At 45.1% G+C, this 13,920-nt stretch overlaps 1 protein-coding gene across 1 annotated transcript in view; it reads left to right on the top strand.

The window, feature by feature from the left end:
* Positions 1–13,920, top strand: part of MTHFD1L (methylenetetrahydrofolate dehydrogenase (NADP+ dependent) 1 like) — a 175,756-nt gene that overhangs the window by 53,714 nt on the left and 108,122 nt on the right. Inside the window, exons 13-17 of the mRNA XM_058664618.1 lie at positions 186–232; positions 1,764–1,871; positions 2,714–2,788; positions 4,602–4,704; positions 9,369–9,445. Of these exons, the coding sequence (XP_058520601.1) occupies positions 186–232; positions 1,764–1,871; positions 2,714–2,788; positions 4,602–4,704; positions 9,369–9,445 (410 nt within the window). The remainder of the gene's footprint in view (positions 1–185; positions 233–1,763; positions 1,872–2,713; positions 2,789–4,601; positions 4,705–9,368; positions 9,446–13,920) is intronic.

The raw sequence follows: 13,920 nt of genomic DNA, 5'->3' as shown, positions 1-13,920 counted from the left end.
AAGATAGAGTTCTTAGCGTTGTGCAGTTGTGTGCTGTGTAGACTTTTGTCCCTCTGCTTAGGCTGAGCTTGTTCTTTCATCTTGGATGTCACCTGTTGGGTTGGGGAACTGTGTGCCTCAAGCTCCAGCCATCTGTGTAGCTGCACTCAGTGACTCATTTACATGCCAGTTACTCTGTTTTTCAGGAGGAGCTGCCGGTGGCGGATATGCCCAGGTCATCCCCATGGAGGAGGTAAGGTCGTTCCCATGGAGGAGGTGAGGTCCCAAGAGAGACACGTCTCCTCCCAGCAGCTCTGTCTCTGTGCCCACCAAGTGCACAACCCCAGAGCTGAGACGGTCTGCTACTCAACAGTGCTTATACAAGTCCATTGGCAGAACCTGACCTTGACTCTTAGGCGCTACCTGTGGGTTTTGTTTCTGCCACTTGATGTGAATATTCCTGATTTGCTGTAGAAATATGATGGTTGCTTAACTCAGCTGCCTGAGATGATTAGCAAACTATATGTATGTCACTATTTTTCTAAATTCCAAAATATTTTTAATCCCAAAATCGTATCTGGCCTGGAGCATTCTGGATAAGAGGAGGTGGGCTGTATCCTCTGCTCTGCTGCCAAATTCAGGAAGACTCGGATGCTTCCAAGACGCAGAGAAAAATGGGTGTAGAGAGTAGATGGTTTCTTGTCTCTTCACCTCCTTTCTGCATTGCCTCTCGTTCATCCCCACGTTTGTCCAGGGGTCCCTTCTCATCTGGCTCTCCTCTTAGTCTCCTAGGTCAGGTCCTGAGCATCCTTCCTGAGCCCACATCTGAGGGGTTGCCTTCCCACCTACTGCAGCCTTCCCACACCGCATGGGAGGCCTATGTGGGCTCTGCTCCATTGTCTGCAATGGAGATCCTCACCTCCATGTCTCTGGCCACCGTAACAGGCTCCTTACAGACTCCTGGCCTGCAATGTGAATGTTCAATGTTCCAAGAAAACGAAGAGATGTATCTTAAGATACAAATTTTTGGGCCCAGTGCAGTAGCCTACTGGCTAAAGTTCTAACCTTGTATGTGCCAGGATCTCATATGGGCGCTGATTCTAGTCCCAGGGGCCCCGCTTCCCATGCAGCTCCCTGCCTGTGACCCAGGACCCAATCTGGGTGTCCCCTGGGGCTGGCAGCTATTCAGGTCATTCCGTGCTGCTTCAGATTCTGGGATAGGAAGCAAAGGTACCAGGCCTTGGCCCAGGCGCTCTGACATGGAGTTGAATATTCTAAGCAGTGTCCTCACTGCAGACCTGGAGTGTTTAGATAAAGAAGCTTCCCAGTTATAAACATGCTGGTTCTTCCAGTACTCATCACCTATGCACGTGACACTAGAACGAAAACAGCAGAATCAACAGAGTTGTGATGGTGAGGTGCTTTGTTTCTTAAGCTTCCTGTAGTTTTCTTATAATATTTGTTGTCTGGCCCGCCACATTCCAACAGATACATGGTTTTCATAATTGCAAAACATTGCATACAGGTAAATTGGATCAAAATAAGGAACTCAGTCATTGAGTCTACTTGAGTGTTTCACCCCTAACCTGAGAGTGGAAAAAGACACCGTTGAGATCAGTGGCTCACATGAGCTGTGTTGGCAAGGGGCCGACCTTCCCCTCAACTTTGAGTTAGGAACTCGGAACGTTAGGAGACTCAACTAGCATATGACTGTATCTATTCCGACAGGCCTTGCATACTGCCATGCTGATCTGAAACAAATAGATGTTTTGCTTCATTTACAGTTCAACCTTCACTTGACTGGGGACATCCATGCCATTACTGCTGCCAATAACTTGCTGGCCGCCGCTATTGACACAAGGATTTTGCATGAAAGCACTCAGACAGACAAGGTGAGAGGATCCCTTGTTTATCGTCATGGGTGTCTGAATCCAGCAGTTCCTGGGCCCTTCATGAGTAGGTAGAAAGACTTCTAGAGCTGTCCACTCTCTGAAATGTGAATCAGAATATTTTGCATTTCATGGAAAGTCTTTTGTTTGCTGGAGAGAGGATGCCATACTTTGGTCAGCTTCTCAAATGGGCTTATGACCAAGCACTGCCATATAAAATATTCTTTGAGCCGTGTCATTAGTTTAAGAACACTTGGTGGATCATTTCTCTTTATCCTGGCCAAGATACAGTCCCTTTTCTGTGCTTAGGGGAGTTGGACAGACAGGTGTTGGTTAAGATGGGCGTATCCTGCAACTGTCTGAGAGAGCTTGAGAGACGCTTGTGGCTTTACACAGGAACCCAAGAGGTCAGTCTCACCCAAAGGGAAAGAGTAGCAGGTGCTAACTCCTTTCAGATGTTGGGTGTGGGTGAAAGGGTACTTTTGGCATGATTGGCAGCAAGGACACTGACTTTATTTTAAAAAAATAGTAACTCTTTAGGCTTTTAAATAAAAATCCAGATAAATCCTACTAATGTGGTTAATATAAGGTCAAGAGATAAATTATACAAACTCTCTGCAGTGTGCACTATTTCAGATCTTAGTAATTCTTATTAAAATGACAGAATTTAAGTCCATATTGTGTATATTGGCCCAAAAATCTTAGTAGAATCTGTAATTTCAATAAATGGGTTAAGTTATAAAGATAATGGATCTTGTCATATTGTGTGAATTCTCCAAGGTCATGGTTGGATCTTAAACTTTTATGGAGTTTCATAATTGTTTTGCTTTTTTGTTTGTTTTTAGGCTCTGTATAATCGGTTGGTCCCTGTAGTGAATGGTGTCCGCCAATTTTCAGAAATTCAACTGGCTCGGCTGAAAGTAAGTTTCTGTTCAGGGCTTTTTGGAAAGGAGGCATTTTAGAAGCACATCAGGAACACGGTTAAAGTCATACAGTCTGAACTTGCTTTGATTTTGGTTTTTAGATTTTGGTTTTTAGATTCTTTCTTTTGGTTATGTAACTCCCAAGTGACAGAATAAGGTGTCAGGCAGAGCGGAGCGTGGAGGCTGCAGCCTGGTCGCTGCACCTCATCAGTGAGCCTGCTTTGGGACTCTGCTGCTTCACCTGTGGATTGAGGAGGCTGCTTTGCTCATCAGGAGTGGGCTCATCCGCTCAAAAATGAGAATTCTTATCAGTTCTGTTTCTAAAGGTATCTCATGGCATTGGTGAAATCCTAGCAGATGAGAAGGTGGCCTGCAAAGATTCCTGTATCTCAGCCTATGTTGCAGAAAGACATTACCCTTGTAGTTGTGAAAGTCAACTTCATTGTATTTTTAGGACTTCTGCATCTGTTTGCTAGGCAGAGTTACAGAGAGCAAAAGAACTTCCATGTGCTGGACCTTTCTCCAAATGACTGCAACAGCCAGCGCTGGGCCAGGCCTAAGCCAGGAGCCTGCAAATCGATTCAGTTCTCCTGTGTGGGTGGCAGGGTTCCAGCTGCCTGGGCCATCTACTGCTGCCTTCCTGCTCACATGAGCAAGAGGCTTGGTCAGAAGTGTAGCAGCCAGAACTAGAACTGGCACTCATATGGGATTCCAGTGTCACAGGCAACAGCCCTACCAATGTCACCACTCTAGCCCATACAAAAGAATACAGCATTCTTTTATATGTTGTCATTGTTTTAATGCTATTTGCTGCTGGGTCCTACTTATCACTTGCATTACCCTGGTTCAGATTTTTAAAAAGAAAAAGTTTAAAAGTATCATTTACAAATCATAAAATGATTCTAAAAGTTCACACCCCTATAATCCATTCTACCATGTTCGGCTTGTTGAGAATCACCAGTGGTTCTGGGTAGCTGTATGTGTATAGTTGCTGCTTCCTAAATTCTTTTTTGATATTTTTTTCTTCCTGGGGCAGGTGTTTGATGTGGTGGTGAAGCCATTGCCTGGGAATACCTCCATGTCACACGGGAGCTGCTGTCCCCACTTCCTGTTAGCCTCCTACGGATATGCACCTGAGGGGCGGCAGAGGGGATCAGATACTTGAGTCCCCGTCCCACCACGTGGCAATCCTGGATGGAATTCCCAACTCCCACTTCTGCCTGACACAGCCCCAGCTGTCATGGCATGTGGGATGTGAGCCAGTGGATGGGAGATGTCTGTGTACTGTGGTGTGTCTTGCGGGCTTTCAAATAAATGAAAATGTAAAGACTAAAAACAGATTTGAAGATAAAAATAAGTTTAGTAGGGCGGTTTCTCATGAAAATAAGATGTATTTAAAGTAACTTCTTAAAAATTTTTCTCAGAAAAATTAGGAATAACTGGTTTGGAAGCATAGGCAGGAGCCTTACGTGAGTTATTGGTGTTCATATTTGAAAAGAAGGACTAACAAACCAGAGCCTCAGCTGATGGGCAGCAGTGTGATGGCCCTTCTGAGTGCAGTGCCCAGCCGCCATACAGGCCAGCTCCACTTCCTCCCCAGGCCATGAGCCCCGGGCGCCATCGCTCAGTGACTGTTATCAGCCACAGCAGTTACTCATCTGTGGCTCGAAAGGCATGTTGCACATCCATTTTTTAAAGGCTCTTTCTAATCACAGAGAAGAGATCAGTTGAAAGGGATTATTTTGGTTACTTTTGCCTACTGCCATTTCTTCTTAAACTTATACTTATTTTTTTCCTTCATCATCATCAGAAGCTGGGAATCAATAAGACTGATCCTAGTGCACTGACGGAAGAGGAAGTGGGGAAATTTGCCCGCCTCAACATCGACCCCTCCACCATCACGTGGCAGAGAGGTAGGGGCAGAGGGAGCATGGAGCTGGGGGCTGAAATGAAGTGTGTCTGTGCAACGGCCAGCTCATAAATGCACGTTTTCCTTCCCTTTGGCTTCCCTACCTGGCCGTCCTAATCCCACCATCTAGTCAATGACTAAGATTTTATCATCCTGCCTCATGTAGGCCAGCTGCATTGTCTAGGCTCAGGCCACCCTGCTCCACATTTCCAAAGGAGACTACGTGGTTTTTTCCTTTTGTGTCTCTTCCTTGACCCCTGTCTTTGCATTTTAAAAATGTTTAAAGGCTGTCTCTCTCCACGTCCTTCCTCCCTGTTGACTCTGCCTTGTTTCCAGCTCTGAGCTTTGAGAGCCTGGTAAGTACTTGACCACAGTTGTTGGCTGAGTGTCCCCTTCATGCTGCCCACAGTTGCCATGCACACACATGCACTCATGTTCCCCCAGTGCCCTAAATGTGGGCTTAGGCACCTTGAACAAGGTGTCTGCCCAGCCTCTGACTCACTGTGCCCCTCGTAAGTCCTGTGGGTGTTGTAGCCCCAGTGTGTTAGATAGAGATGGGCCTGGAGATGGCTGTAGGTTTGTGCGTATGTGTGACGATCAGACCTTCTGCATGCTAAGGAGTGTTGGGGCACGATGGGGATTGTTTCTGAGCCATCGCACTGTTGCTGCCATACCTCCTCGCTGCTGGCCCATACTTCTCAGATGCCTCAGTGGCTGAAGGTGCAGTCTCATCGATTCTCTGACATCCGTTTCTGTCAGCAGTGCTAACAGCAAGCTGCTTGTCACTTCCATGATCAGAAGCCTCCAGGGCATGCCCTTTTCTGAGTGAAGAATGTGAGGGATGGTTCAACCTCCAGGACCATGGCAGCGTGGCTCCCTGTCCCTTGAGACCATCTCCCTTCATAGGTCCAGCCCAGGGCAGTCCCTTTCCTGTGCATTCCCCCACACATGGGAAACTGGACAACCAGGACTTCAGTGGTTTCCCAGCCCAAGAGGTGGAGAGATGAAGTGCAGACACCGAGGGAAGCTGGACCAGTCCTACAGTGCATCTTTTGGGTAGAGCAGGCTGCTGGCTCCGCTCTGGCTGCTGCCCTGGAACCTGCGAGTCCTTTCCGGACTCCAGGACACTGCCCAGAGGATCATGAGACCTCCCTGTGGCCATAGCTGTACTATGTAGTTCTCTGCATATCTTTGTCTCCCAAACAAGGTTGGAATCTCCTTAGAAACTCTAAGGATCTGTTTTTCATTTTAAAATAATGACATTGTTGAGATTTTGGAGTTGTCTCAAAAGTATAAGAAACATGGCCTTGTATTTATACAACTTCTCATACTAATTTTTTGTGCATCCAGGTTTTGTGTATAGCTATATCCTACTAGTCTCATGTGTGTCATCAGCCTTTCGTTAGCTCTTTGTTAACATGATCACTTTAAGTGGCTCTAGAATATTCCTTTGTGGATGACCCACAATATACTTAACTATGCCTTTGATCTTGAAATGACCGACAGAATTGTTAATAACTGACATGAATATTTTCAGTACTTTATTGGAAAGCCTATATTTTTTATTTTTTTTCTTAAAAAGATTTTTTAAGAATAGGAAGATGAATTATTAAGATGTCATTATGTCCAAACATATAGTTAACTTTTGCAAGGCGTTTATGAGTCTGTGTTACTCTTCAGGGGTGTTTGCTTTATGAAAGAAAAGTCATGGGTTTGGAAACTCATGTGTTTTAAACCAAGCGTATGGATTTGCTGAAAGAAGGGCATCTTGACGACTGGCCTCCTTCCACGTCTGCTTGGGGCTCAGCCCCGGCGACAGCAATAGGACAGGGGCCCAGTTGTGGGTCTTGGAACAGAAGGGCCATGATCTCTCCTCCACCTGGGGCCAACATGAGACTCTCTTTTCTTGGAGGAGGCAAACAGGACTGAAGCTTTCTTTAGTCACAAATCAATTTTAATGAAAGTGACAACTTTAAAAAGCTATTCCAGAAAAAATACTAGAATTGTATTACTGTGCAGGACACGAAAGTGAAGAGAACTTTATTGATGAGGACAATCCACCTGGGTCAGAGGAACTTGGAATGACATTTGATAGGTAGTTTGGCTCTCACTCGCACAAATTAGTGTCAGCAATAAGACTCTGTGTGAGATGAGATGAGGATATGTAGTCATGGGGTTTGTGCTTAGATCTAGAACTAGCATAATGCCCCAATCTGATCAGATCCTTATTTGATAACTAGAGAGGGGTACGCAAGTCCCCCCGTTGCATCAAAGCCATGAGTCTGAAGCCATGTGAGTGCCATACTACACTAAAGGTCACAACCCCTTCCTGGCAGACTCTCGTTCATGCAGTGTTTCCTATCAGATGCTTCAAGGTGTCATGTGGTTGATCACAAGGTGGAAACAGAGTCAGTAGAATATTCCAGCAACCTTCAGCACAGGCTGAGGCGTGTAGTTATTCCCAGGCAGCCATGAACATGACAGGCTCCTGTGTCTGAATGTCCGAGGCCCACAGTGGCTCACGGGCTAGCTCACTTCCCATCTCTCTCATGTGTCTGTCTCCAGGTCACAGACAGCTGACAGCCTCAGTCTCCCTCAGCATTAAGTTCCTGTTCCACACTGCCCCTAGAGTGTTGTAGCAATTCACTATCATGTCATCCACCAATGCTAGAATAACACACTGAAGATGGTGCCTGGCACAGTCCAGGTGCTTAGCCGATGCTGGTTATAGCACACGTTATTGGGCACACCAGGTGTTTGCAGGACAGTGCTTCTGCCACCCCAAGGGACTGTCTAGAACAAGACTGAACGTACAGGTGTGCCTCCCAGATGCCACACCTTGCACACTCCATGGCACTCCCTACATCTCCCCCTTGGCCTGCTGAGACCCACATCAGAGACTTGTATTCTTTCCCCTTGACTCCTTGGGAGGCTAGTGTAGTGCTGGGTACAAAATCAACTCTCAATCCCTATTTTCGGAATGGATGGATACGTTACACATTCCACCATCGGCTGTGTTGTTTAGAGGCCAGGAATGGCCTGCCTGGATTTGCCTTCCTGTGTGTTGGGATGTGCCATCGTGTCTCTAACTGGTACATCACTGACACTTTCCCAAAGATGAGAATCCCAGTGGGCATCAGGCGCCCTACCCCGCCAGGCCATGCGAGAGACTCACATACACTTTGGATGCTCCTGAGGATAACTGATCTTGCCAACAAACCATTTTTTTTCCTTGCTTCCTCTCTGCTAAATAAAAAACAGCTGAGTTTTCATGGTTGACTTAAATAGGTTGTATGAAAAGATCATGTCAATCTGATGCCAAGATACTACACAACAGAAAGGAGATGTTTTTATTTTATGCAACACACACTGTACATCTTTGGAATACAAGTAGTGGCAAGCAACCGTATCAAGAAACAGCCCCTTTGCTTTGCATGTCCTCTGCTGTCTCTTCACAAGCCATGAAGCAGGTTTATATGTGTGTGTGAAAGATGGAGAAGTGTATTATAGGGAAGGACTGAACGGCCAGGAGGGGTTGGTATTGCCATCCTATGGGTGCTCGTGGGCCCCCAACACATAATTTCCATCACCATCTTCCTCAGTGTCCTCTTACACATTTGGTAAATCAAATCTTAGTTGTCAGAGGGAGTAGTTTGTTATTTGAAGCATCGTAAGTTATTTGGGGAGGTCTGTGTCCTCCGTCCTCCTGGCTTTTATTTCTGGCATTGTAAAGTTGGTTTGCACTAAACCATATCGAGGTTTCACAAACAAAACCTCAATTACAACCCCATGAAGAAAATAAGCGAACTGATGCATGCTTTAATCATGATTGGCTCCCCCCCCCCGAACAATATTTGATTCACTTTTATTTTTAAATTATGGTAAAATATATGTAACATAGCAGTTATTTTAACCACTTGTAAGTGTGTGGTGTGTGGCATTAAATACATTCACAATGATTACACTGTCACCACCATGTATACCCAAAAACCTTTTCATCATCAGAAAAAACATCTCTGTGCCCATTAAATAACTCCCCCCTTACCTGTGGTTTTCACTGTCATACTTTCTATGTTTGTGTATTTGGCTCTTCTGGGTACCTCACATAAATGGAACCACACAATGTTTGTCCTTGGTTTCTGGTTTATTTAGCCATACGTAATATTTTCAACATCCATCCAAGGTTGTATTCAATCTCCCTTCCTTTGTATGGTCACATAAAGTACAAACTACTTTGTACTTATCCTCTTACTATTGCTGTACACTTGGTTGCTTCCACTTTTGAGCTATTGTTAATAATGCTACCATGAATCTATAAGTATTGGAGACCCTGCTTTCAAGTCTTTTGAATACTGTGTAAGAATGGAATTGCCAGGTCCTAAGGTTGTTGTACAAGTTTGTCCAATCTTTTGAGTAATCAGATTGGGTTCTTCTGGTCCTTCGGGCTCCAGAAGGGCATGTCTGCCTCACCATTACCTGACATACACTATTGTATCTCCTTGGGCATTTAGCATTAGGAGGTATTTTCTGGTCTGAATCCTTGGGGGAAACGTGCACCTTGTCTCTGTTGGTCTCTGCCAGTTCCCTGGCATCAGAATAGTGTCCAAATATAGAGAGACCAGCCCATCCTCATCAAGTGGATGAGAAATCTGTTCTCGTCTCTTTCAGTGGTGGACACCAATGACCGATTTCTCAGGAAAATAACCATTGGGCAAGCAGGCACGGAGAAAGGATGTTCCCGGCAGGTAGGTGGCGCTGCTTGCCAGGAGTAGCTGCGTTTGTCTGGCCTTGGTTTCCATGGGACCAGAGAGGGCCCTTTGCTCTTCACTTCCACAGTTCTTCAGCAGGACCAGGGTTTTGTAGGAGTAATGGGAGTGGGAGCTGGTGTGGCATTTGTGTCTTCTTACCATCCTGTTCCTGGTTTTCGCTTGTGTTTGTGGGAAAAGCCACTCACAGGGTCCCTTGAATATAAACCCTTAAGCATCTTATTGAAAAATGACCCAGCTAACACAACATCTGCATGACAACTTAAAAATGAAAATCTCAGATGCCCTACTCAGATTTCATAAGCCAAAGAATGAACACTTAATTATTAGACTTAGTAGCATGAACTGTTTTATGAAGGACACTGGCTTATTACCCAAACAAAGAAACTTACAGGAGAAAAATTATGATGCCTGCCTTTATTTTACTAGATTACTGATGTGGGTCAGTGGCACTTAAGAGAACATAAATTTGCTCTATTATTTTTTATCTGGGCACAGCAGACCTCTGAGACTTGGTTTTGGGAATAATATTTACATTTTAGGAAAAATTTAGATATATTGCCGTTAAGTCTTTATTAGTGGGGGGAAAAAGATGCACATTGACTGTAATAACCATTGCTTGTGCCAAATAGACTTTGGTCTTGTAAAGTACAGTGAATTCAGAATTAGATTGAATCAACTGTCAGATGAAAGCCACACATCTTCCTTGTTCTCTAAATCCTGGGACTGGCGCACCCAGAGGGACTTGAAATAACATTGAGCCTAACAAGCCAGGCTCATTGTCATGTCATTTGGGGAAGTTTCTGAAAGATAATAACTTGGATTGGGTTGGGGGTAGCGCGGAAGCCCAGAGTGTGTGGCAAGTGTGTCCTAAGGAGCTCCTCAAATTCAGAGGCAATAGACGCCCTACTTCCTAGACAGAGGCGAGGCTGGTACCCAGCTCAGGGTTCCTGGTTGGACACAGCTCCCAAGAAGCAGTATGATGGAGACCTTTCCAAGACACAGACTATACATGCGTTTGTGACAGCCCAGGGCCTGAATGTGGTCCCGAGACCACCAGGGACAGTGTCCACACCCAGGCTTAAGGTTGTCACCATGGCGTCATCAGATTTTATGTATGCTGTGCCTCTTGTCTAGAAGGTATCAATGGAAACAAAAACCAATATGTTGTGACAGTTTGGGCAGGCAAGGACCACCTTTGGCCATTTGCAGTCGAATTTGCTCAGAACTATGAGTGGGTCCAGTGAGTGGCACCAGGTGGGGAGCCAGCAGTGTAGGGGATCCTGCCCTCCTGAGTTAAGACAAGTCAGGGATGGGCTTCCATAGACAAGGAAAGAGAGTGTGCGAAGCCAGGAGTTGCCCAATGTTGAAAGTAAGCCTGTGTCATGAAGCCCGACACCAAATTCAGTGTCTGTAGATGAGATGGCCAGGATCTTCCACAGCAGTTTGTCATTGCATTCAGTGCACTTAGGAGCCACTTCAGAAAGTTTGTGAAGAAAATCCTGTAAACAGAACTGTAATCATCAGACTCCAATTCCTGGACTGCATAACCAAGGAAGGCACAAGTGTGCCAGGGAGGGACGTCTAAACCAAGAAACTTTGAGAACATAAGCATGAAGTGACAGAAGATATGAAAGACAAATTCATGAGACAGAGTGCATTGGAGAGTTCTAACAGATATACGACAGGTGTTGCCAAAGAAAGTAATAGAAGATGGAGAAAAAAATGTCTTTAAAGAAAGAATTAAAAGATTTCCTGAATTGAAAGAAAACATAATTTTTTATATGAACAGAATCTAAGAAGTGTAGAATGGGATGAATAAGAAAGACTTACACCCAGACTACAGTATTGAAACTTCATAATAGAGGAAAGTGGGCCCAGTACGGTGGCCTAGCAGCTTAAGTCCTCGCCTTCAACATGCCGGGATCCCATATGGGCACTGGTTCCCATCCAGCTCCCTGCTTGCGACCTGTGAAAGCAGTTGAGCATGGCTCAAATCCTTGGGACCCTGCACCCATGTGGGAGAGCTGGAGGAAGTTCCTGGCTTTGGAACAGCACAGCACTGGCCATTGTGGTCACTTGGGGAGTGAATCACTAGACAGAAGATCTTCCTCTCTGTTTCTCCTCCTCCCTGTATACCTGACTTTGCAATCAAAATAAATAAATCTTTAAAATAAAAAAAGAGGGATTTTAAAAAGCAAACAAACCAAAAACTCCTAGCCATGGCTACAGAAGAAAGGCCCTGTGCTTTCCCAAAGGAAGAAGTCTTATGGACCATGTCCCATTCCAGGCAGGAGATCTGGGGGATGAATTCAGAATTCTGAAGGACAGTGATGTTTTAGCCAAGTCCTTTAGCAGAGAGGAAGACAATAACAGCAATGGTGAATCACATTGGCAAGGAAAAAAATCTGAAACTGGCTGCAGTAAACCAGAGCTGGGAGCAGCCACTGTCGATTGAGCCAGTCCCCAGGGATGCTGGAGCCAGTCTCTGATGGTGATGGAGCCAGTCCCCGATGATGAGGAGCCAGTCCCCGATGATGAGGAGCCAGTCCGTGGCGTCAAATACACAGGGAAGAGATCATTTCAGGGCAATCCACACTGAAGAGTCTTCACACGCAAAAGTGTAAAGAGACCAGTGACAGCTTGGGAATTGAATGTTTGCAACAGCTACAGCAAAGGAGTAATGTGCCAAATGTAAGAACTTCTGGAACTTAATATTTAGTGATCTCTCAGCAAGGCTGTTCCTGGCAGCTTCTTGAGAACTACAACAGCCTTTCTGAAAACTCTGCCCCTAACCTGCCTCCCTCCTTCCTCTCCTGGAAGCAGAGCACATGCCTGCTTGTCTTGTTGGCACAGGGGCTTTGCCTTTGTTGTTCACTGCTGCATCCCCCCACGCTTTGAATGGGCCTTTAGTTATATAGTAGCAATGAATACTGATTAAAATTTTTTTAATAAATAAATGCAAATTTTCAAAAACATTTCACAGACAGAAATAAAATATCAACTTGAAAAGATTCTTCAGATCAGGCACCTGTCCTAGCTGTTAAGATGCTGGTGAAGGTGCCACATGCCATGTGAGGATGCCAGGGTTGGAGCCTAGCGTGAGCTCCTGACTTTAGCTTCCTGCTAATGCAGGCCTTGGGAGGTAGCAGATGACAGCTTGAGGAACTGGATTCCTGCCACTCATGTGGGACACCCAGGTTGAGTTCCTGGTTCCTGGCTTGAGCCTGCAGGCGTTTGGGGTTTGAGCCAGCAGATGAGCACACTCTGTCTGTCTCTTTCTTACTCTCCCATCTTTATATGTGTGTCTCAAAATTCTTTTTTGAAAAAGAAAATTCTTTTTTGAGAAGTTTTCCACCAGGAATCAGAAGCCTGCTGATTAAGACAATGAAGTAGGGCCCGGCGGCATGGCCTAGCAGCTAAAGTCCTCGCTTTGAAAGCCCCGGGATCCCATATGGGCGCCGGTTCTAATCCCGGCAGCTCCACTTCCCATCCAGCTCCCTGCTTGTGGCCTGGGAAGGCAGTCGAGGACGGCCCAATGCTTTGGGACACTGCACCCGCGTGGGAGGCCTGGAAGAGGTTCCAGGTTCCCGGCATCGGATCGGCGCGCATCGGCCCGTTGCGGCTCACTTGGGGAGTGAATCATCGGACGGAAGATCTTCCTCTCTGTCTCTCCTCCTCTGTGTATATCTGGCTGTAATAAAAAATGAATAAAATCTTTAAAAAAAAAAAAAAAAAAAAAAAAAAAAAGACAATGAAGTAGCATTTACCTGTGAGCTTATTAAGATATACATGGCACTAAGTATGCATGAGGATGCAAAGAATTGAAGGTTTGATTTTTTTTTTACAACATGATTTGGATTTGGCAAAGTGTACATGTGCCATGCAAATATATGCACCTAAAATGGAAGCAGGACAAACATTCAGCAACTTTTGACATTAACTACCTCTGGATTGAACAACATATGTATACATTATAAATTCTACTTCTTGTGTAACATTACAAGAATATTTATAGTCTCATATTCTGTACCCCCAAAAAAGAAAAAAAAAACAATATTGTAGTCACTTTCTTCCAATGACTGTGTGTAATGGAATGGAAGGAGCCCTCAATCTCACACAATGAAAAAATCACTTAAGACGTACATTGAGTGTATAATTGAATATGATTGCATATGACTTTTGGGGGAGTTTTTTTTCTCTAAATCAATGACTAGTACGATCTCAGCCAGGAAGGAACCAGAAAACACTGAATTAGCTTCTTTTCCGCATTTGTCAGCGATGGAAATGGACAATAGAATGTCTCATAAGGCAGTCCTGCAGGGCACAGCCCCATTCCCTCTCTGTCAGCTTGCACTTGCCTGGCTCACACTTCCCTTGAGAAGGAGAGAGTTAAGCAAGAGTATAGTGAAGCCGTTTTAACCAGAAGAACTTTCCTGGGGGCTGAAATACGG

The sequence above is a fragment of the Ochotona princeps genome, chromosome 1 (genome assembly GCF_030435755.1).
Source record: "Ochotona princeps isolate mOchPri1 chromosome 1, mOchPri1.hap1, whole genome shotgun sequence".
Taxonomy (NCBI): domain Eukaryota; kingdom Metazoa; phylum Chordata; class Mammalia; order Lagomorpha; family Ochotonidae; genus Ochotona; species Ochotona princeps.
This window is presented reverse-complemented; position numbering and strand designations above follow the sequence as displayed.